General features: G+C 37.0%; 1 protein-coding gene across 5 annotated transcripts in view; it reads left to right on the forward strand.

Annotated features, from left to right (window-relative positions):
* slc4a4a (solute carrier family 4 member 4a) overlaps positions 1-22,574 on the forward strand; it is a 71,020-nt gene that overhangs the window by 5,941 nt on the left and 42,505 nt on the right. For all 5 annotated transcript variants that reach the window (XM_079417020.1, XM_079417021.1, XM_079417022.1 and 2 more), the window contains 2 exons: positions 7,173-7,346; positions 20,772-20,907. In XM_079417020.1, coding sequence (XP_079273146.1) covers positions 7,173-7,346; positions 20,772-20,907 — 310 coding nt within the window. The remainder of the gene's footprint in view (positions 1-7,172; positions 7,347-20,771; positions 20,908-22,574) is intronic.

Here is a 22,574-nt window from a genome sequence, read left to right on the forward strand (position 1 = left end):
GAAAAACTTGAATTCATCACAGTGGTCAAGGTCAAGTCTCTGTTGTACACTTATTAATTTTAAATTGTAGTCAGTCATCTGTGCATACTGAACATTTGCGTAGCATACATACCATATATTGCAGAGATGGAAAGACTAGTATATCAGAATTATTTAAATTATATTACTATTACTGCTATTTAAATGGAAATTGGAGAGCCATATGTAAATTGAATTTTGGTTTAGTTTTGCTGTTGATGGTTTGCCTAAATAAGTAACTTATGTTTAAATGTGCAGTTTACACTTATTTTAACGCGTCACAACCATTAAAAAGTTTGGTGCTTGTAAGATTTTTTTGAAAAGTCTCTATGTTCACAAGGGAGGATCAAAAATACAGTAAAACTGTAATATTGTAAAATTATTTAAATGAAAACAAACAGTTTTCTATTGTAGTATACACTCACTGGTCACTTTATTAGGTACACCTTGCTAGTACCGGGTTGGACCCCCTTTTGCCTTCAGAACTGCCTTAATTCTTCGTGGCATAGATTCAACAAGGTGTTGGAAACATTCCTCAGAGATTTTCAGTTGCTGCACATGTCGGCTGCACATCCATGATGCGAATCTCCCGTTCCATCACATCCCAAAGGTGCTCTATTGGATTGAGATCTGGTGACTGTGGAGGCCATTTGAGTAAAGTGAACTCATTGTCATGTTCAAGAAACCAGTCTGAGATGATTTGAGCTTTGTGACATGGTGCATTATCCTGCTGGAAGTAGCCATCAGAAGATGGGTACACTGTAGTTATAAAGGGATGGACATGGCCAGCAACAATACTCAGGTAGGCTGTGGCGTTTAAACGATGCTCAATTGGTACTAAGGGGCCCAAAGTTTGCCAAGAAAATATCCCCACACCATTACACCACCACCAGCCTGAACCGTTGAGATAAGGCTTAAGATCCATGCTTTCATGTTCTTTACGCCAAATTCTGACCCTGCCATCTGAATGTCGCAGCAGAAATCGAGACTCATCAGACCAGACAACGTTTTTCCAATCTTCTATTGTCCAATTTTGGTGAGCCTGTATGAATTGTAGCCTCCGTTTCCTGTTCTTAGCTGACAGGAGCGGCACCCGGTGTGGTCTTCTGCTGCTGTAGCCCATCTGCTTCAGGGTTCGACATGTGCGTTCAGAGATGGTATTCTGCATACCTTGGTTGTAACGATTGGTTATTTGAGTTACTGTTGCCTTTCTATCATCTCTAACCAGTCTGCCCATTCTCCTCTGACATCAACAAGGCATTTTCGTCCACACAACTGCTGCTCACTGGATATTTTCTCTTTTTTGGACCATTCTCTGTAAACCCTGGAGATGGTTGTGCGCGAAAATCTCAGTAGATCAGCAGTTTTTGAAATACTCAGACCAGCCCGTCTGGCACCAACAACCATTCCACGTTCAAAGTCACTTAAATCCCCTTTCTTCCCCATTCTGATGCTCGGTTTGAACTTCAGCAAGTCGTCTTCACCACATCTAGATGCCTAAATGCTTTGAGTTGCTGCCATGTGATTGGCTGATTAGCAATTTGTGTTACCAAGCAATTGAACAGGTGTTCCTAATAAAGTGGCTGGTGAGTGTAGATTAAAATGTAATTTCTTCCTGTGACACAAAGCTGAATTGTCAGCAGCCTTTACTCCAGTCTTCAGTGTCACATGATCCTTCAGAAATCAGATCCACAGGTCCTAATATGCTGATTTCCTGATTATTATTATTATTATTATTATCAATGTTGAAAATAGTTTTGTTGCTTAATATTCTTGTGGAATTTTTTTTTTCAAGATTCTGTGATGAATAGAAAGTTCAAAAGAACAGCATTTATTTAAAATAGAAATCTTTTGTAACATTATAAATGTCTTTACTGTTAATTTTGTTTAATACATTTAATGCATCTTTATTGAAAGTATTCATTTCATTTAAAAAAATAAAAATAAATCTTGCGGACCCCAGTAGAATGAAAAGAACATTAGTCTTAGAAATCCAAAAATTAGCATTGGCCTGCCCTCAAAGTAACTATAACAGAGCAACATGTGCCTGCTAGACAAAGAGTCCATATGTGGCCGTTCATTTAGGTAGAGCTTTATTAGCAGCTATATTAGCATTCACAGTGGTGTGTTTCTATCTTCTGTACTTGTACCCTCCATCTCAACAGCTCTGTTACTGCGGTAACACAAGTTGCTCAGATGTTGAAGCCCATAGGTTCCAGCCAGATTCAGGGAATAAGCTTTATCCAGTGACGAATTGCGTGCCACTCCAATTCAGGCCTCTTTCTATGGTTGCATAGAAAAGGGTCCCTCCGAAAGAACAGGAAGCTTGGCACAAAGCTGGCTCGACAATCTGTGGTTCCTCCCTCCCTCTTACCTCTCCCTTTCCTTCTCGTAGTCCCTGCTCTTACTCCCTTTTTCTTATTTTGCTCTCGCCCATCCCAGCATTGGTGGGATCCCTATTCATAAGTGGTTCTTGATGATCTTTCTGCACCGTTTGTTTGTTTAAAAACAAGCAAAGAAAATGGCAAAATGTCAACAGTTTGCAATAAATTTCTAAGGCTGCAAACTAAGAATGTTTGCAGAAAAGATACTGGATGTTCCCTGGAGTGGACCGATTTGACTGATTCTTAACTTTAGACAAACAGGCAGATAATTAAGTCACTTCCTCAAGCTACATGATTTATATCCATAATGTCTTTTTTTTATTTTTATTTTTTTCCAAATCAATTTGCGTCTAAAGCCCTATTCGCACGGGATTAGTATTACCTGGTGACCTCCAGTCATTTGTAATAATTGCGGAGGTTGTCTGTGATCTTAATCCTGTGCGAATCGGCCATGTCTGTAATTTGTAAAGTAAAAATTCCCCCGCAAATGACCTACCATATTTCGCCAAACACCGAGGTCCTGTGATAATATTAGTCTACTGTGATTTGGCGGGTCGTATATAATTTTTCAAGGTTTTAGTTTCCTGTGCGCCTTTTTATCCATCTTTCGCAAAGAATGGAGCTGCGTTGGAGTGTTTGATAGTATTTTGGGTGCTGTCATATCGCTACACCATACAATTTGCAGAAAGAGAGCTGAAAAGGTTTGTGTTACAAATAAATCAAGCATAAAGCTTGAGATATTATTTTAACCTGGTGAAATGTAAGTGACACGGGGCACAAAACTATATTAGTTTCTTTTTTTTCTTTTTTTTTTTTTTTTTTAATCCATCTAATTGGACCATAGAACGGGACTCTCAAAGCCTTGACATCCGGGTATCCGGGAGATAAGTCAGTAATTTCGAGTAAAATCACAGGCTTCGCTTATCCCGTACGAATGCACCACACGAAATTCAGATGTGGGGGAGTAAGTTCAAAATCACACATGGTCCCCAGATAATACTAATCCCGTGCCAATAGGGCTTAAGTAACATTTATTATTTAAACGCTTTTTTTGTCAAAATAAAGTAATTCATATTACGACAGTGCAACAAATTACATTGTAACAAAGTATGATCTATTGTAGATGTTGACATGTAAAGCACATATAATGAAGCTATAATAATATAAGATAAAGAGATGAAAAGATGAGATAACACTCAATGCAAACAAACACATGTCACCTTTGTAAAGAGAATTTGGACAGCATTCAAATGCAGTTATCTTTCGCTGGCAGTGAAAGCAAATCATAAGAAAAGAGACCGCAGGGCTGTGAATCCAGTTTAAATACACTCTGCATAATTTATAAGAATGGATGATGTATCTTATGACTTTGCACAAAATCAATAATTATTGTGTTAAGGTTCAGTGTATATTCATCTGGTCATACTCAGAACCTTAGGGGTGGAAGCACATCTTTTAGTTTAAAGTACTGGAGGCAGTTTTAATGTAAGATTGTCTCTGTTTGAGAAGAAACGCATTAATACAATCATAAAAACAGGAGTACAGTCATACCGTATATTATCAATATAATAATATGAAACACGTAGATCAACTTTTTTTTGAAGAAATGTGCACACAAAAAAAATCCAGCCCTTGGTTTTCAACCCAGTACATCCTGAATCTGTTTTGCATAAAATGTTAATTTGCATGCAACGTATTGGAAAGTAATTTTAGACCAAATAGAAATTAGACCAAATTGACATAGAAAATAAAGACAATACAAAAGCAATACAGAACGTTCTTGGTATGAACTAATTTGGCTTCCCTATAGTCATCTGGACTATCTCTCCATTTAAGACATGTTGCCACTGCTTCTAATGGCTTCATCTGTTGACTAATGGTGGGGATTGTCCTGCGTTTAACCTTGTCACACTTGGTTATGTTGTGAGGCTCATGAATCACTGTGGTGGTCTGTTGTCTCTCTGATGGTGTGAATCTATGTGACCCGTGGCACCACAGCTGGGGTCAAGATGTAAAGATTGTGTTGTAAGTGAAAAACAACATTCACCTGAATAAATCCTAATACAACTTGTTTGTTTTGCTGTACTTTTTTCTTTGACTTTTAACTGGTGTATAAAACCTTCATTTGAGATGCGCTCTGTAACCCTATTATTGCTTTTCATGAAAACCTTATTACTTATTAAAATTCAGTGCATCAAATGAGAATAATTTATTGGCTCCATAATAAATGGCTTTAGCCTACTTAAAGGCAGGTGTTGGTTGAACACTGACTCTTAACATTAAATTTAGGCTTAACCTGTTACCCTGCGCCCCTATTTTTGAGCATTTTGTAAAAAACGATATAACCAAATAAAAATGTCTGTAGCTCTTGAACCCTGATTAACACTGGTTATTTCACAATTTATGCCATGTTAGAAATTTTTTATTATTGTCTGGTTAATTAAACATCTCAGTTCAGTTGTAGCATTAGCCTGGGGAAGCTTAGAAATCTCAGAATGAAACATGAAGTTCTAAAAACGTTACAAAGTAACACAGTGTTGGGATGTAGCTTTAACAGATGGACATCTTGTGACTGAGGGAGAGACATGGAAAGTGTCTGTATGATATGGATCTAAACACTGGACGTTCTGCACTACCTGCTATAGCTCTCTCAGACAAAATATTTAGTTTGACAGTCTGCTGCAAACCCCTCCAGCAAGATTCACCATTTCCTGCATAAATTGCCTTGAGGAAGTCAGTTTATTTACGTCTTTACTCAGGTTACAGCGTAAGTCGTAACCAATAGGCCACAAGCAAACAGTCGACGTCCAGCTCCTGACCTTAGTGGCACTACACATTATTTATCTTACAGATGTTGAACTGTGCTGCTGCAGGATGGTCACGTGGCTTGTGTTATCTTGACAGTAGGGAGCCGTTTATCTCATGACAACAACAATGTTAGGACTGACATTATTGTATTTACTTGGCTTGGATAGAGTCGGTTAGTTCTGTATGTGTTTATCTACGTCATCAAGAGCCTTTTAGATATACTGAGGGGAATTCACTTCGAATGAGTTGCTGTCACTGGTAGTGTTGTTATTGCACATTCTGCCCTGGGCTCGCAAAATCGCTAGCCTGAAGCCCTGGGGCTGTGTTTTCCAGTCGGGCTACCAAAATGTATGACCGCCCTGTCCGATAGGCTATCTTAAATACAGGGCTCCCGTGGGTCCTTAAATTACTAAACTAAATTTAAGAGTTTTAAGGCCTTAAAGTTTTAAATATGTTAAATGGTATAAGAAAAGTCTTAATTATAATTTCAAGGGGTCTTACAGGTGGGGGTGGGAAGGCAAGAATCACGATATATCTGGATAAAACTTCAAAAGGCAATTATGTCATTGAATAAATATGAGCGCTGCACATTTTAAAGTCAAAACACGACATGGATGTATTCTTGTGAATGCATCTCTGAAGGGAACCGTCTGTCCTCAGAAACATATCGTTGGCATTTTCATTTCATTTTGCCTATAATGCCTGATAAAACAGCGTTTATGAGCCTGGTGCTCATACCAGGGGAACCGCTTTATTTCAGCTGAATGAATTTGCATCTTATGTTTAGATCAATGCCCAATTGTGCATATCGACCAATGTTTTTACGCAGCAAACACATAGAGTTGTAAATGTGAAAAGTTAATGTGCATTCTAAAAATCTAAACAATTTACACAGTAATATTTGTTTTACATTAATATAATAATTCATAATGTTTGACTTATCCCTTTTCATAAAAATGATTTAAAGGCTGAAATACCATTTTATATATTTTTTTTGTTTTTGTGAAAACCTGTATCTGAACTGTAAATCATGTAATTTTATGGCTTAATATGTTACCATAGATATTGTCCAGCCCCACTCATACAGTGTTCATTTTACTTGTGCAGCTCTTAAAAAGTCCTAAATTGCCTTAAATAGATTTTATAAAAATTCTGCCGATACCCTGTAAATAGTAAAATAAAACTCTTTCCTTGATATTCATTGATATTTGTGTATTGAAAATGTTTTTGATTCACATTTTATGGTCTTTTTTTTAATTTAATTTTCGGGCTTCCAAAATCCGAAGAGTATAAATTAATAATTAATAAATAGATTTAAATGATTTATTTTATCCCAGCAATTTTTTTTTTAACAATAATAATAATAATAATAATAATGTACTCTATGTATGTGTGTATATATGAATGAATGAATGATGCATTAAATTGGTCAAAAAGTGACAGTAAAGACATTTCTAATGTTACAGAAGATTTCTATTTCAAATAAATTCTTCTCTAAAAACTTTCTCTTTTCTCCTAAACTTTTTATTCATCAAACTATCCTGGAAAAAGTATCATGGTTTCCACAAAGATATTGAGCAACACAACTTTTTCAACATTGAGAGTAATGGGAAAGGTTTGTTGAGCACCAAATCAGCATATCAGAATGATTTCTAAAGGATCATAATTTAGAAATGAAAAGCAGATATTTTCAATCTATAATAATAGTTCACAATATTACTGTTTTTACTGTAGCTTCAAATTAATGCATAAGAAACGTCTTTCAAAGATCTTAAAATATATTAACAACCCCAATCTTTGTGAATAGAAAAATCTTGTTATATGGCTATTTAAATATTAATACTGAAAAGCTAGACAAGAATATTGATATTTTTAAGCTCAAGTTTTTTTTGTTACTTATGCTTTGTGTGGTGTCATGTGAACTTATTAGCCTGACCTGTCTTCTCAATTTTACCTTCTCAGGTCACCACACCATATACATTGGTGTGCATGTGCCTAAGAGCTACCGGCGACGGAGACGTCATCGCCGACGCACCAGTCACAAGGACAGAAAGGAGAAAGTGACTGAGAACGCTTCGGACAGGTCGGATGCAGAGAACAATGAGGAGGCCAGCAACAGCATTCTCAAACCACTCAGTAAGCGCTTGCAAAAGAGCCGTCAGTTCACGTTAATGCTGAGGGCTCCTTCATAGAGCCGGTCACACACACACACACACACAGCTACAAGCCAAGGCTGCTGCTGACTCTACTTAGTCAGAACAGATATCCAGAGCTGCCTAGCCAGCGGATGAGTGTGTTTAGACAGATAGGGACTAAGGCCCCTGCGTGTATGTAATAACCATCCAAATGGGTCACGATTCCCTGACGTGAGCCACTGGAGGAGGGAAGTATGTGTGTCTCTGAGATTTCTAATGGTGAAGGATTATACGCCCAAGGGAGGATCACTTAGGAGGCGTTTCTGTTGATTTGGATGCCAGGACTTTGAATGCTCTCTAATGATTTGAAAGCTGAAAGGGAGAATGAGGAGGAAGAGAGGAGGTGAAAGGGATCGCATAAGCAAGGCAGAGGCAGATACGGAGAAAGAACATGATGATTCCAAGGTCATGTGAGGAAAATGTTGCCCTAAAATGGTACAGTGGTCTTGTAGACTTATTTTTTAGAGTCCAAAAATTGTGGGTTTAAATTAATTATTTTCCAAACACAGAAAATCTTCATTTACTCACCATCATGACATTGCTGTTATTTTTTCTTTAAAACTTAAATTTTTTTCCAAACTAACACGATTAACCGTGTCCTAACTACACGCGACGATTCCAGCGACAAGCAATTTGGCTGTCCACACCAAACGCGACGCAACAGAATCAATCAAATATCACAGCAAATCAGAAGCGTGTGTGGGCGGGCTCTCTCGAAGCGCTCTGCACTCGCAACGAAATTTATAAGTGATACCATCTTTATGGAAAACATTTGTTGGTTCGCAGTTTTAACGTATATATTTGCTTTAATTGATTTTCAAGATCTAAGGTAAACTATCTATTGTTGCTTTCAGTATGGCTATAAGGTCACACAAAATGATATTTAAACTCATATTAGACACGTTTAACTTTGAATAAAGTACATAATCACCTGAAATTATCTACTGTAATATAGTTTGTTCCAGCTATGACATCGCAGAAATGGAAACCGTTTCTAAAATGGAAATTTCGCGTATCGCAGTCGCGGCTAGTTGCGACAAAAACTCAAAAAAGATTCCTTTTATCGCATGTTGATACATGTCGCGTGTAGTTAGGATATGGAGTAAGACTTTTTATAGCATAGACTTGTAAAGCTCCAAAAAGTACAAATAGCCTACAAATCATATGTACTATTTTTATATTTTAAGTTTAGCTTCACCTCCACCTATAGTGTACAGGTTTGATGTCATGATTTTTGCTTACAAGACACTTGAGAACTAAAGACATTTGGTGGCGTGTTAGATTTGTGAGACACTTTGTTTCAATTTTTTCCTGTGTGTTACTGCAGAAATAACAGCATGGGGGTTTGGAACGACATGCGGGTGAGTGAGTAATGACACACTTTTGGTGGATTTATTCTTATAAATTGTTAAATCTGCTGAGGTTTTAATACAGTTTTTTGCGCTGACTCTGCACAAACCTTGTTATTGACCTTTAACTTATTCAGCTCCTAATGGAAACTCAAGTGCAGCCAAGCAGAATGCAGAACTTGACAGTGATGCGGACCCAAAGCTCAGATGACCTACCATCTCTGGGATTTCAAAAATACATAATATTTGCAGATGCTATTTTTTATTTTAATAATAAATTACTTTATAAATGTTAAAATTAACTTTAGCTTGTCAAATGTAACCTTATCTTTAAGTGTTACCGTTTTATTAGGATTCTGTAGATTTTTACACTTTTCTGGCTCAATTAATGATGTGAGATTGGGGCGGGATTTCCTGTTTTGTTGGCATTTATGCAGAGGAGGTTTAAAACGGAGAGTGAGCTTTCATATATTTCATTACACTTATAATCTGACCATTTTTGAATGTGGATATTACATATGTTTTGCACATGGCAGAATTCTCCACATATATTGTTTTTTAATGTGTCAGTGTCTGCTTTTCCCATGCAAGGGATTTTCTGATGGAAATTGATATAGTAATGCAGAAGATTAGGGCAGGCACACATGTAACAATGTCCTGGCTCCTTGCCTTTCGACCCTGAGCAGCATGAGTGTTGACCTTTTGTCTGTAGATGGATTACTTCCTGATTGTTATCCCTTATCCGGATGCATGTTTGTTGGTATCAATCTTCCTCTTTATAGGCTACAACAAATAACACAGTAAGTCTCTTTTAAATGTGAACAGTATAAGGTAAAAAATAAATTACCAGCAGGAAATGTTCTAAATGTGTTCATATCCCTGCTTCTTAAAGGAATAGTTTACCAAATAATGAAAATTTGGGGATTATTTTTTATTATTTATCATTCCTAACCTATTTTTTTTTTTTTCTATTCAGTATAATAAAAGTGAAACATGAACACTGGGGCTGTCAATCTCCAAAATTACAAAAAAGCAACATGAAACTTGTCCATATGACTTGAGAGTTTATGAGAGAAATGGCAACATGTGATTTCTATATATATATATAATAATTTGGAATCACATCTTCTCTATTGCAGATTTACAAAACCGGTCACGTTAAGTTGTTTATGATTCGGACCCGTTTTTGATTTTTACTCGCTGACTCAATCTGGTTAACAGCTCACTGGAAGGGAAGATTATCTGTCAATAAAAAAATATATTTCAAGTCGTTTATCTCACAAAGCTTTCATATAACTTGGAAGTACCTAAACGTAGCTGACCTGTCATATGGACCTCTTTTGTGGTCATTTTTAAAGATGGAAAGGTCCAGGCCTCCATTTATTGTAATTGCAAGTAAAGGTCATACAGATTTAAGATTACATAAGAATGAGTAATTAATGCTATAATATTCTGTCCCTTTAAACTGGCCTTGATTTTAGGGGAATTCTGCTCATTCCTCTTCAGTGCTCTTGAGCTGCCCGTCACCCTCTAGTATATTTACTCCTGAAGAAACCTCCTTGTCGTATTCCTTTCTGCCTCTATCTGGAGCATGCCTTTGTGCCTCCTAATCAGCACTGTGTTTCATTTTCATGTGTGCAAATATAGGTGGGAAACTCTCCTCTGTTGTGTTAGATCATTGTTACTGATCTGATGTGAGCTTTACAGTTAGAGCAACTGGTTGTTGTTTTCAGGGTTTTTATTCAAAGCCTTTCTCTTTTCGTCTGTTTAGTTTTTCTCACATGATGTGGAGATTCCTTTCCATTTGCCTTCCAGTGCAGTCGATTTTTAGAAGTCACAACACATTAGAGAACCAATCTGTTGTGACTTCTAAAATTTATTTTTAGTTTTTAAAATTGGTGTTCTGTCCCTTCTTTCGATGGTTCCTGCAAATGTTTAAATTTCATCAGTGGGAGCCAGTCAGACCCTCTGCTGAGTAGGACGTCCCACAGGAGATCTCTTAAACCCAGAAGCAGGAGGGCCGATGCACTGTAATCCTCTCAACTACAGTTATTCTCTCCCTCCACTGCAGGTTATAATTAGTTAATCTAACCTTCTTCCTAAATCCAACCCCCATATGTGATCACCAGCTATAATAAATCTATATTTTCTTGACTAGTTAGTTAATATTGAGGGTGAACAAAATGATGGTCTCCATTCCTTTACAATGGTGAAATTGGATTATCCAGGTCTGCACGTGGATGTTGAAACATTGTTTAGTCGATTGTTATTTTGGCAGGATTATCACGTCCTAGTGTGTATATGTTTGTGAGCTTTTTTTATGAGTATATTGGGTATCATTTGAACATGTATTGAAGTGTAGAGAGTGTCTGGACATGCTGCTTCCTCTGTGCTTTGGGGGATGTTTGGGATTAAAGGTGCTTAAAGCTGACCACATGTCCACCCACATGCTATTGCCAATGACCAGGAAGTGATCAGATCATGCTAGGATATTTGTGAATACAAGTAGACCAACACTGTGCATCATCAGTACTTTTGTTGAACAGTTTTGACAAGTGCAGCCATTGAAGTAAGCCTGAAAAAAAAAAAAAAATATATATATTTTTCTGAAAGTCTTGATTTTATTTATTTTTATTTTTATTTTTTTTTATTTTTACTCTGCTATAATTAGGCTTAGTGACCATATTCACAATACTCTTGAGTGGTTATCAAACATTGCATAATAAAAATGGACACCTTTTAAAAAAAAAAATGTCATGGATTTTATTGATTTTTTTTTTTCAGTCACTAGAAGATGAATTTAATTACATGTACACTACAAGTTTAGGGTCAATAATTATTTTTGAGAGAAAGAAATGCTAAAAAGATTTGTTCACGTAAATTGTTCTTTTGAACTTTCTATTAATCAAAGAACCCTAACAAATTTCTACAAAAATATGAAGCAGCAACACGGAGAATAAAAATAAATGTTTCTTGAGCACCAAATTAGAATATTACAATAATTTCTGAAGGATCAAGTGAGACTGAAGACTGGAGTTATGGCTGCTGAAAATTCAGCTTTGCCATCTCAGGAATGAATTACATTTTTCAAGATGTAGATAGAAAACTGTTGTTTTAAATTGTAATAATATTTTACAATATTACCTTTTTATTTTTGTCAAATGAATGCAGGCTTGGTAAACATAAGATAATCTTTTAAAAACAACTTTTGAACGGTAGTGTAAATTAAAAAAATATGGGCAGTTATTTGGCATCGTATCTGTTGCTATAGTGTAAATTTTAGAACACATAAATGGGAACATGTTGACCAATCAGCATCCAACATTTGTTTGATAGTTAATTATTTACTTTTAAAACAAGGAAAGAAACACGGGGCATGTTTTAGTGCTCTAGTGACTGACTTCTCAATTCTTCATTAGTCTCTCAGGGCTACCATTATGGAATCCCTCTCAAAACATCAGTTGTTAGTCAGACCCAAATTATTTCCTGGCGCTTTGTTGACACTGCTCTAATCCTGACATCTGAGGAGGATCAAGATTTGAATTTAATTTTCAGATAACAAAAGAGTGACTTCACCAAATTTGAATTGTTTCTATGAAAATCAACACAAATAGTTTTGTGAATTTTAAAGGGGTCATATGACGTTGCTAAAAAGAACATTATTTTGTGTATTTGGTGTAATGCAATGTGTTTATGCAGTTTAAGGTAAAAAAAAAACACATTATTTTCCACATACTGTACATTATTGTTGCTCCTCTATGCCCCGCCTTTCTGAAACGCGTTGATTTTTACAAAGCTCATCATTCTGAGAAGCGAGGCGTGCTCTGATTGGCCAGCTATCCAGTGCGTTGTGATTGGCCGAATACCTCAAGCTTGAGACGGAAATGTTACGCCCCTCACCGTATTGTCATGCTGTGTCCCGGTGCGACGACACACAAACTATAAAACACATTACAAACAAGGCATTTGTTGCATCCAGTGGGTACATAATTACTGATTATAATGACATATACTGTCTTTTTACACGTCGCGTTGCATCAGGCCGCGTAAACATTGCCATGTCTGCATTTGTGATCGGAGAAATGACAAACAACAAGCACTACTCTACACTGCTCAAAACTCGCGTTTGAATCGTGAGTGGCAGAAACGTACTTACAGGCTGTGAGTCAGAAGCGCCAGACTGTCCTTGCAAAGTTGGAATTGCCCCACTTTATAGAAACAGCCTTTGTGCAAGCCAACATTGTAGGCTACTCTCCTGCCAGGTTCAGGAAATAGTCCTCCGTAAAATACGCCGCACAGTACACACACACTCTAACATTTGGGTTGAACTGTTCTGGAACAGTGTTGTAAATACAACTTAACCACTGATTTCTAGTTGTGTTCTCTTTTGGAAGCCCAAACAAAGTACTTTCGCTTTCACAACAAAACGCAGCGTCTCCATGACATGGCGCCGACGGCAGCAACAATACTACAGAGAGAATAAAAGTTATGCCTTCTTTCATAGCGTATACATTTGGGCTGTGTTTTGCAAATCTTCCCACACCGTGACAGACGTGGGCGTGTTTAAATGAGCTGTTTTAGGTGGGCATGGCAGAGTCTTAACTTTTATAAAGAATATCTCTTTGGTTTTGAGACTTTAGTCTTTGCAACTTCAGGGATCTTATCTATGCACAAACGGCTTGTAACACTCCAAAGAGAAAGGAAAACTTGAAATTGCATCACATGATCCCTTAAAGTGTTTTTTTTTTTTTTTTTGCTGAAATATTGAGGCAGACATAAAAAATAATGAAAAGGTAAATTTCTCCGGTGGTATGTGGAATGACAGGCACGTACGGGAGTCAATCACGTCCTAATGAAAAAGGGAGAACAGACAATAAGCGTCCTGGTGATACTGCTTATCTGACTGGGACTCAGGCCCTGACAGCTGCATTATCACATACTTGATAACAAAATGTCTTATTTGACACAACCTGTGCTAGAAAATGAAACTGATAAGGGTAAGAAAAATAAAATCTGAAGAGGAAGATGAAAACTAGGCAGATAATTTGTCATCTGTGCTTTTATTAAGCCAACGTTTGTCCCTAACAGCTGTCCTAAGAATCATTAGGATGTGGACGTTTTCCATGAAGTGGGAAAGACGATGTGATAACAGTGGTAGTTGTACTCTGGTGGAGTTGGATATCAGTTATTGTCAAGAAGTCAGTAGGAGACGGCAGGGGAGGCAGTCAAGTGAAAGAACAATAGTTGTTCTGAATAAAACTCTTTTGTGCCTCAAACAAAAGACAAGAGCCACTCATCACAGGCATGTGACGCCTCAAATGTGTTTAATCACTGTTGTGCTCCTCACTACTGGACAGATGTGAAACACACAGCATTGGTGGCCTATTATGCTTTTTCACTTTTTGAATTTTATTCAGTGTATAATGTGTATGTTTGGGCATAAAAAGATCTACCATTTTACAAATCTCAAAGTCCACTCTTAAGGGAGATATTTTGTGTAAAAAAAAAAAAAAAATCCCTTTGCAAGAACTACAACGTACGGCTCGTTTGGACTACAAAGTTGTTTTCCGGTATTCGTGATATCACAAAATAAATCCCGCCTATGGCAATTGGAATGGTTGGGGGGTGGGGAGAACGCTTGGTTTAGCACTGCACGTTTCAAAATCGAAACCAGGTGGGGGTGTTTTTATATCACTGGATTTCTGATGGAAACCGACTGTTTTCAGAAAATTTAGATTTTTCATCTTGCATGTAATGTCTGATAAAGCAGTGTTTGTGAGTGGAGCTCTGCTTTGTGTACAGCGTTACCGGGGAAACCTTGCTTGTGCCTCAAACAAAAACCCCTTGTTCAATATTCTGAAATAGCAATATTGACGAACTTGCTGTTTTACCAAGTGCTTTCTTCTATCAGATATCTTTTTAATCTTGATTTTTTTTTTTTTTTTTTTTTTTTTTTTTTTTTAGTTCCCTTGACCCTATTCTTTAGACCACAAGTGAGTGTGCATCCCAGTCGGAAGTTGACTTGAAATCCTCTTTGTGTCTTGATATGTGGTGAGTGGTGTGTTTCTGCCAAGCATCTGTTGCTAGGAGTAAATGCAAAGGACAGCCTTTGTAATAGACGCTCTTATTATGCCTTTTTGTGTTAGTAAACTAGTGAGGTGTACATCTGCTCCTCCTGAAGTTTACAATTGAAATGTTAAATATTTTATAGATAATCATCAACATGTTGAATGCAATTATTCACATTCAGTGCACTCATTAGTCCAAAAACTGTGTGAAAGTGTTACGATTGCTTGAATGAATTGCTAAAATGTACAAAGCCTTTACCCCAAGTCTTAAACTTTGGTGGGAAACTACCACAGGCAAAAAGGTCTGTTGCCTATTTTTAATAGCGTAGCAATGTATGAAGCACAGCTCATACAGAGGTCAAACCAAACAGCTTTCTATTGGACAGTTCATCAAATTTGCGTGGCCAACTTGAACCTGTTGTGAATTATGTTTGGGGTAATCGTTCACCCTCCTGTGAAAACAGAACCGCAGTCGTAATTTTTTTATAGCACAAATACCTAAATTGTGGGTTGTTGGTCACTTTTGGGAACTCATAGTCTTACATTGTACTATGTAGGACGTCTGACTGTATACTACTTAAAGAAATGCAATTTTTATTTCAAGTAATTATGCAACCATTTATTTTACCACTTATTTTAATGTTACATTCAGTTTAATTCGTTATTAGCTTTTCATCAACTCATGAAACCCATTTAGAAAACCCTGTACTGCTGCTGGCTTTCATACTGGCCTTTTCATTTTCAATTTTAATTTGTAAAATTCCTGAAAAGCACAGTCGCCATCAGCAAAAGATAAAGAGAGCAAGACTTCTGATTTAAATATTGTGTGTTCAGAAAGATTATTTTTGAACTGCCAAGCCTGCCAGTTAATTTATGTCTGCAAGCATACAGGACTTGTAATGCTGTGAAGGCCATTAATTCTACAACAGACAGACGTGGGAAGCTTGTATTGCCTCAACACCACAATTCACAAACCCGTGAGCAGTGAGAAGGATTGTTTTTCTGGTCTGTGCATGGCACAAGAATGTCATTGAATACTTGCTCTCAGATGCAGTGAGAAGAATGTGGTTTGGGATACCGCTGGTTGCATGTGGGATGTTGCCGTGTTGCTAGTGAGACTGGGACTCTCCAGCATGAAGTGGCAGCTCAGCTAAGTCCCTTTTTGGGCGCTGGGCATACTTTCCCCCCTCCCTCGCTTTTCCCATAAGTCCCTGGTGCATGGACAAAGTCCCCTTTGTGTGGGTCTTAGCTCTTGGCGAGAGAGCCCACATCTTTGAAACTTGTTTGAACGATGCGATTTTCATTTCTATCTGTCCTTTGCGCTCTCCCATATTGAACTTGCGCTCTCTCTCTCTCCCTCCCTCACTTGTTCCTTCTGTCCCAGCCCTGCTTAGCAACAGCATGAAGCGAGTGCCCACTGAGGCTTAGTTCATGGTATCTGTAGCAGAGTTGTCTGTATGCATCGCAGGGTCACTTTGTGTGTGGACTTTGTAGAACAGAGTTGGGACAACTAGGCACTTCCTGGTCATTTCTGGTCTGATTATTTTTTTTTAAATAATCGACAAATGTATACTTTGAACTTTGAGATTTAATTTTCCAACTATTACTTAAATAATTGTTTAACATAAACCGTGGACATCATGTAGAAAAATTCTTCAGTCTTGATATATCAGTATATTTTGTACATTACCATTCAAAAGTTCAGTGCGGTCGGTAAGATTTTAACCTTTTAAAAAAAATTTTTTGGTGCTCACCAAGGCTGCATTAATTTGATCAAAAATAATAATAATTAAAAAAAAACTAAAAACAGTAATATAAAATATTATTATAATTTTAAATATTTTCTACAAACCCGATTCCAAAAAAGTTGGGACACTGTACAAATTACGAATAAAAAAGGAATGCAATAATTTACAAATCTCATAAACTTATATTTTATTCACAATAGAATATAGATAACATATCAAATGTTGAAAGTGAGACATTTTGAAATGTCATGCCAAATATTGGCTCATTTTGGATTTCATGTGAGCTACACATTCCAAAAAAGTTGGGACAGGTAGCAATAAGAGGCCGGAAAAGTTAAATGTACATATAAGGAACAGCTGGAGGACCAATTTGCAACTTATTAGGTCAATTGGCAACATGATTGGGTATAAAAAGAGCCTCTCAGAGTGGCAGTGTCTCTCAGAAGTCAAGATGGCAAGAGGATCACCAATTCCCCCAATGCTGCGGCGAACAATAGTGGAGCAATATCAGAAAAGAGTTTCTCAGAGAAAAATTTCAAAGAGTTTGAAGTTATCATCATCTACAGTGCATAATATCATCCAAAGATTCAGAGAATCTGGAACAATCTCTGTGTGTAAGGGTCAAGGCCGGAAAACCATACTGGATGCCCGTGATCTTCGGGCCCTTAGACGGCACTGCATCACATACAGGAATGCTACTGTAATGGAAATCACAACATGGGCTCAGGAATACTTCCAGAAAACATTGTCGGTGAACACAATCCACCGTGCCATTCGCCGTTGCCGGCTAAAACTCTATAGGTCAAAAAAGAAGCCATATCTAAACATGACCCAGAAGCGCAGGCGTTTTCTCTGGGCCAAGGCTTATTTAAAATGGACTGTGGCAAAGTGGAAAACTGTTCTGTGGTCAGACGAATCAAAATTTGAAGTTCTTTTTGGAAAATTGGGACGCCATGTCATCTGGACTAAAGAGGACAAGGACAACCCAAGTTGTTATCAGCGCTCAGTTCAGAAGCCTGCATCTCTGATGGTATGAGGTTGCATGAGTGTGTGTGGCATGGGCAGCTTACACATCTGGAAAGGCACCATCAATGCTGAAAGGTATACCCAAGTTCTAGAACAACATATGCTCCCATTTAGACGTTGTCTCTTTCAGGGAAGACCTTGCATTTTCCAACATGACAATGCCAGACCACATACTGCATCAATTACAACATCGTGGCTGCGTAGAAGGAAGATCCGGGTACTGAAATGGCCAGCCTGCAGTCCAGATCTTTCACCCATAGAAAACATTTGGCGCATCATAAAAGGAAGATGCGACAAAGAAGACGTAAGACAGTTGAGCAACTAGAAGCCTGTATTAGACAAGAATGGGACAACATTCGTATTCCTAAACTTGAGCAACTTGTCTCCTCAGTCCCCAGACGTTTGCAGACTGTTATAAAAAGAAGAGGGGATGCCACACAGTGGTAAACATGGCCTTGTCCCAACTTTTTTGAGATGTGTTGATGCCATGGAATTTAAAATAAACGTATTTTTCCCTTAAAATTATACATTTTCTCAGTTTAAACATTTGATATGTCATCTATGTTGTATTCTGAATAAAATATTGAAATTTGAAACTTCCACATCATTGCATTCTGTTTTTATTCACAATTTGTACAGTGTCCCAACTTTTTTGGAATCGGGTTTGTACTTTAATATATTTTAAAATATGTAATAGTATAATTGCAATTTATTCCTGTATTGGCAAAGTGAAATTTTTAGCAGCCAGTACTCCAGCATCATTCTAATATACTGATTTGGTGCTCAAACAGCTATTATTGTTATCAGTGTTGAAAAAAGTTGTGCTGCTAAATATTTTTGTGGAGATCTTGATGCTTTTTCAGGTTTATTTGAAGGATAGAAAGTTCAAAAGAACAGCATTTATTTAAAATAGAAATCTTTTTTAACATTATAAATGTTTTTACTGTCACTTTTGATGAACTTAGGCATAGTTCACTCTCACCCTCATGTTGTTCCAAACATGTATGAGTTTCTTTCTTATGCTAAACAGAAAAGAAGATATTTTGAAGAATGTGGTTAACCGAAACAGTTGGTCCCCATTGATTTCCATAGTATGGAAAAAAAAAAACTGTGGACGTCAATGGGAACCAACAACTGTTTGCATGAGTATTCACATTAAAGGGTGAGGAAATGATGACTGAATTTTCATTTTTGGTTAAACAATCCATTTAATGCATCCTTGCTGAATAAAGTATTAATTTCTTAAAAAAAAAAACCTTACTGACCCCAAACTTTTGGATTGTAGTGTATATTTGAAAAAAAGTTATTAACATAAATTCAGGAATGAGCATTACATCTTTTATTGTTAAATAAAAGTGTGTATAATATGATAGTCATGGCAGACTATCAAGGCAAAATCTCTGTATATTATTTTCCAGATTTTTATAGTCTCAGTTACAATGTTTTGAATTGTAAACATAATGGTGCACAATATGATGTCGTAGATGATGGTATTATGTAAATGTTGGAATTACTGATGTTTTACAGCTAGTAGAGTTGAAATTTCTTCTCATTCTGTTACCACTTCAGGTCCTCATAGCATGTTTAACCTGCCTTTACCATATCAGCAGCAGTAGTAAAAGTTGAGGAAAATACTGGCTTTGGAAAGCAAGTGTTATGTGCAGCCCTTTCATCCAATCAGAAACTGTAGTTTAATTATCTTTTCAAAGAAACACAAGTGCTTAATGATAGTAATTCATTCTGGAGGTTTCGTCAGAATTCAGACTGATTCAGTACAGAGCTTCACAATTAGATTACTGATTTACTCAAACAGCATTGTATCCATGATATTAATGTTGATGTTATCAACATTAGAAAATGTCAACTCGAGCCAGTGGCAATGTAGGTTGACTCCGAGGACAGCCTGTCTGTCTTTTTTTAATTACAATATATAAAATGCCCATGCGAAAGTTCAATCAAACTGATTGTCTTTGATGAACATTTACTGAATAATAATGAACAGTAGTGAAAAGTAGTTACCGTGACCTTTTACCTTAAACAGTTCTTCTTTGAAAAATTAAATGTTCCAATCTGTTCTGTTTTGGCTGATAAAATGGTTTGTTAGCCTGTAGCGAGCTGTTTTACGTTGCAATTTTCCATTCCATTGTGTATATATATAAATATATATATATATATATATATATATATATATATATATATATATATATATATATATATATATACTTATAAAATGAGTGATGTTAAAATGCACTTCATATGGTAACGTACTGTAAATTTGCATAAATCTGATTACTTAATGTTTTAAATGTTTTTATGCAACAAAATTAATCAATCAACTTGAATACATTAAGCTACACCAATAAAAGTACAGTTTAGGTTTAGGTTAGGTAGAAATAACTCATTTGATATAAAATAGCATTTTAATTTTTCAGATTTTGCCAGTTTTGATGAACCTTTAATGTGGGAGTCAAGTTAATAAGACGAGAGGGGATTGATTTAGATGAAACATTACAGTTTACTTTGTTCCACAAGAACTAATAAATATTCAAATTACAAAACAAGCGAGAAGGCCCTCTTGTGAAGAATGAACAGTTTGTGAAACATTTCCTAATTGTTAATGAGGGGCTCGGGGCAGGGTGCCAAAGTCGGAGGGCCAATGGCGAGGGGGTACAGCCGGAGCAGCCGATGGGCGGGCTGTTGCTCTGGGGTGACAAGTGGGGACCCCCTTTTTAACTACCTAGGTGTCACTGTGTTAGAGTGGGGTGTACAGGACAGCAGACAACACGAAGGGCTCTAATGACGGTCTGAGTGCAGCTGGCTGTGTGAGGTCTCGTTTTTTTGACCTCCCTCCTTCTCTTAGCCATCCTCACCAGCTTTGATCGTGTTCTGGGGAACAGAACTGTTTTTTAACTGGGTTTTAGGATGGATGCATCAGATAGCAACCTGGAGAACACAACCGAGAACAATAATGTGGAGAAGAGTGAGGCTGGAGAGGAGGAGAAGATGGAGTCTGACTCCAAGCAGGATGCGGACCCAAATTCAGACATGTCTATGGTCAAGATTCTTCCTCCGACTGAGCTGGAGATCAGGCCTAATGGCATAAGTGATGATGGCAATCCGGAAATATGTAGGACTGTACCTTCTCCTCTGACCCGCAGTATTTTTCCTGTTGCAGTCTCACCTGCTGCTGAACGCATTCGATTCATTCTGGGAGAGGACGATGACAGCCCAGCACCCCCTCAGCTCTTCACAGAGCTGGACGAGCTACTGTCTGTTGATGGCCAGGAGATGGAGTGGAAGGAAACTGCCAGGTGAGAGCATCATGGCTTGGTTGGAACTTTAAATGAGGCTCAAAAACAGACCAGAACTATTAGAGTCTGTGTTGTTAGCAGGAACTAGGTTTTGGGAAAAAAAGCTTGATAACTTGCGTGTAATAGTATTATTTTATCTCTGGTTTTGCTCTTTTTAAAATTGTTCTTTACTTTATATTCATCAAAGAAAAAAAATGCAAAAAAGAAAATGTATCACTGCAAATCAGCATATTACAATGATTTCAGAAGGATCATGTGACACTAAAGACTGGAGTAAAAAATGGACTGGACTGCTAAAAAATTCAGCTTTGCCATCACAGGATTAAATTACATTTTAAAAGACATTGAAATAAAAAAGCAGTTATCCTAAAGTTAGTTATATTATTTAATTCCTTCAAACTGTTCTGTTTTCAATAAAGACCGTTTTAACTACTCTTTAATAACCATACAATTAATCAAAAGAGGATTCAAGTGTACTGGCTCATTGCCAATGACTGCTTGGTGCCAGTATACGAACACATTTTAAACACTTGACAGTGTCTAAAGGGATGAATCCAACCCGATTAATCTTTAGGGAAAGGTGTGAAGAAAGTTGAAAACGTGCATATGTTTCCAGTTGACTTGCTTATCCATTAAAAGCACATCTGATCATTTAACAGTAACTTTTGCTTTAAATCCCTGTGATCGTGAGTTTGTTTGAGCATACAGCTTGGTCTCTGATAAAAGACGAGTCTTGCATGCAGAACACATCAATTATGGAGCTATGCTGCTCTTGAAAGGATTTGATCATTCAATGAGAGGGGCAGTTTCATGTAAAGTTGAGTGGCACTCCAGGTGGCCCCCAATCAGCGGCCATTATCACATGCCACAGCGGGCATTTAACAGATTAAATAAGTACAAGAATGACTGCTGCTGATCTTTTCATTTCCAATCAAGATTTTTATTTGAGAGATTGTTTTAGAGATGAGATTACCAGTTGTTTGTGTATTTTAGGATTAAGGATTACATATCAAAGCCTTTCAAGCAGGGTCATCAGTTTTAATAAACCGAGTTGTACAGGGGAAAGATCAGAGTTGAATATGAGGGCTGCTTTAGATTCTAGTCTCATGTCTGGGACTGGTATGTGTTTCTGATATGGTAGATTTAAGAATTGTAAATCCACTATATACAAACACTATCGTTAAAAGTTTGGGGTCAGTAAGATTTTTCTAGTGCTGTCAAATGATTAATCATGATTAATCGCATCCAAAATAAAAGTTTTTGTTTACATAATATATGCGTGTATACTGTGTATGTTTATATATATATAAATACAAACACAAACACATGCATGTATATGTTTATGAAAAATGTTATGTTTATATGTTAAATATATTAATATGATATAAAATATAAGAATATAAATGTGACCCTGGACCACAAAACCAGTCTTAAAGGCTCATTTTCCAACTCCCCAAGAGTTAAACAGTTGAGTTTTACCGTTTTCGAATCCATTCAGCCGATCTCCGGGTCTGGCGGTAGCACTTTTAGAGTAGCTTAGCATAGATGATTGAATCGGATTAGACCATTAGCGTCTCGCTCAAAAATGATCAGAGAGTTTCGATATTTTTCCTATTTAAACTTGACTCTTCTGTAGTTACATCGTGTACTAAGACTGGCAGAAAATG

This window comes from Barbus barbus (assembly GCF_936440315.1).
Source record: "Barbus barbus genome assembly, chromosome: 5".
In the NCBI taxonomy this organism is placed as follows: Eukaryota; Metazoa; Chordata; class Actinopteri; order Cypriniformes; family Cyprinidae; genus Barbus; species Barbus barbus.